Source organism: Branchiostoma floridae, chromosome 11, assembly GCF_000003815.2.
Source record: "Branchiostoma floridae strain S238N-H82 chromosome 11, Bfl_VNyyK, whole genome shotgun sequence".
NCBI lineage: Eukaryota > Metazoa > Chordata > Leptocardii > Amphioxiformes > Branchiostomatidae > Branchiostoma > Branchiostoma floridae.
In genome coordinates this window covers 20,664,068-20,666,456 of record NC_049989.1, presented here as the reverse complement: position 1 = coordinate 20,666,456, position 2,389 = coordinate 20,664,068, and the positions used below count along the sequence as shown (strand labels likewise).

The window sequence follows — 2,389 nt, the reverse complement described above, 5'->3', positions numbered from 1 at the left end:
ATCCATAACTATCCATAACTAACGACCTTCCATCTATTCCACCAGGGCTGTAGCCAGCACCTGTCCTTCAGTCCTTTGAAGGAATTTTGCAGCTGGGGACTGAAAAAATTTTTCCCCATTCCGTCCCCTGGGACAGACAAAATTGATATGTAAAGATATAAAAAACTGAAACCCATGTGTTCTTCTCACCAAAACAGATGCCATTGAACAGCTTAGTCTACAAGCAAAATTTGCACCTCAAAATGCAGGAAAAAGTGTTTCAGAGGGTCTTGATTTAACCCATTTAACCCCCCTAGAAATGACGTGCAACGTCACGCCATGCCTTCGGTGCTCAATAGGATTCCCATTCAAAATCAAGGGGACTGAAAATGATTTCAGGCTGGCTACAACTCTGCACTGAATGCTCTTTAATTCTCACAATTATTTTACATTTACAATTATTTTGTATCAATTCTGTTATGTATAATGTATATGCCTTATTACTTGACACATGTGCATATATGTAAATTAGCTTTTTATGTCTGTAGCTGCCTAGGCTGACCCAGTGTAATGATTTTATTGTCATTTTCATTAAATACAAATACAAATACACACCTGAGAGTGTTACCTGTTCCCCCCGCAGGTGTGAAGCACCAGATCAGGTCTCACCTGTCCTACGGGCTGGGCTGTCCCATTCTGGGGGACCACAAGTACTCACACCACAGCAAACTCGCTCCACAGGTTGGTTTGTTTCTTACACATAACCACTTAACAACCTAATGCACAAGTTTCATACAGTACTTTGTGTAAGTGCAAGCTGTGTATCAGCTTTTAACTTAAAAATTCATTATTCAAGTTGAAACTGGATAAAGTTTGATAAGCTCACATCAGAAAGGACCCTTACTCTTTTTGATACCGGTATGTGGTATGGATCTTTAATGTGCACCAAAGCTCAGGTGTAGCTCTCCTCATATATTTGCAAATGATGAACCCGGATCACCCGCTACATGACATGGTCCCTCCGGTCAGGTCAGAGGTCACTGGGAGGTCACTTCGAAGCTCATGTAGTATCTCGGTCCCAAAAGCAAGGACCTCCAGACTGCGCAACTCATTCCTACACTATACAATTAGACTGTACAACAAATCAATGACTGGTGCCCAAGTGTTTTATTTGTCTATGTACTGTGTATGTCATGCGTACTGTACATGTTGTCTAGTCGTTGTAAGTATTTACTCTGAGTCACATTGTAAAGATCAACGGCATTCAGAGATGCTTCTGCTAAGAATTAATCTCTGTAAGGTTGATTTTAATGAATAAAGAAAGAAAAAATGTAAATATTTGAGATCTCTATATCTAGCAAAGCTAGGTACTACTCAATTTCACCAGAGTCAAATGATCATGAGGAAATAGGGTACAACATTGTGGCTTGCTAGGGATTCGAACCCAGAATCTTTAAATGCCAACAGGGATTGTGGGCATTCAGCAGCCCAAAGCTACATTTAGGTAACTCTTATCTTAGTGCTTTTCTAAAAAAATGGCCCTCTTTCCAAATTAGGAGAGTCACTGAATTTTGTTACTTTTTCTCCTGTTGTGCAGCGACTGCCCACAGGAATGTTGGAGAGGTTTGGCATCCAGCAGCCGAAAGCCCGGTACCTCCCGATGCACCTCCATGCCAGGCAGATCGTCCTACCGGGGTTCAGGGATGGGAGGAGTTTGTACTTCACTGCGAGTCTACCCGATTTCTTCAATAGGAACGTGAAGAAGCTAAGAATCAGAGTGCCAAGAGGACAGAAATAAGCTTCTATGTATCACAGTGCAAGAAGACTTGAAGTAACCTGCCAGCAAGATATGTCCTTTTGTGATCAACTGAGCACCTGACACAAATGACTTCATGGCAAGGCTACCTGATTTCTTCAATAGGAACATGAAGAAACTAAGAATCCAACTGCAGAGAGGACTGAAATAATTCTTGAACAGAATAGCTTCTATGTATCATACATTGTAGTGCAAGAGAAATTGAAGTAACCTGCCAGCAAGATATGTCCTTTTGTGATCAACTGAGAACATCTGACGCAAATGACTGACAGGGATATAGGAGAATTCATTTACACTACCAATTTGTTCAAATTATGCTTACTAGTATGCTTCAATGTCTCTTAGACTCCTTCCTCATAGCGTCTAATGTAGGTGGTGCTTTTGAGGCAAGAACTTAATATAGTGGTGAGAAAACACCACAACGTAAGCAACGTGAGTACAACTTATCCTTCCTTTATTTTCGGAAGTGACAGGGTTCCTTTCATCAAGAAATCTATCTGTAACAAGAAGCATTGCAAAATGGCACCTAAATGAATATGTTCAATGAAATTGCAAACAAATACATGACAATAAAAGCCATGCCCTCGTGTCGCA

General features: G+C 40.8%; 1 protein-coding gene across 1 annotated transcript in view; it reads left to right on the top strand.

Moving 5' to 3' along the window:
- LOC118426277 (mitochondrial RNA pseudouridine synthase Rpusd4-like) overlaps positions 1-2,389 on the top strand; it is a 7,650-nt gene extending 5,261 nt beyond the window's left edge. Inside the window, exons 6-7 of the mRNA XM_035835573.1 lie at positions 623-720; positions 1,577-2,389. Of these exons, the coding sequence (XP_035691466.1) occupies positions 623-720; positions 1,577-1,777 (299 nt within the window). The 3' untranslated portion in view covers positions 1,778-2,389. The remainder of the gene's footprint in view (positions 1-622; positions 721-1,576) is intronic.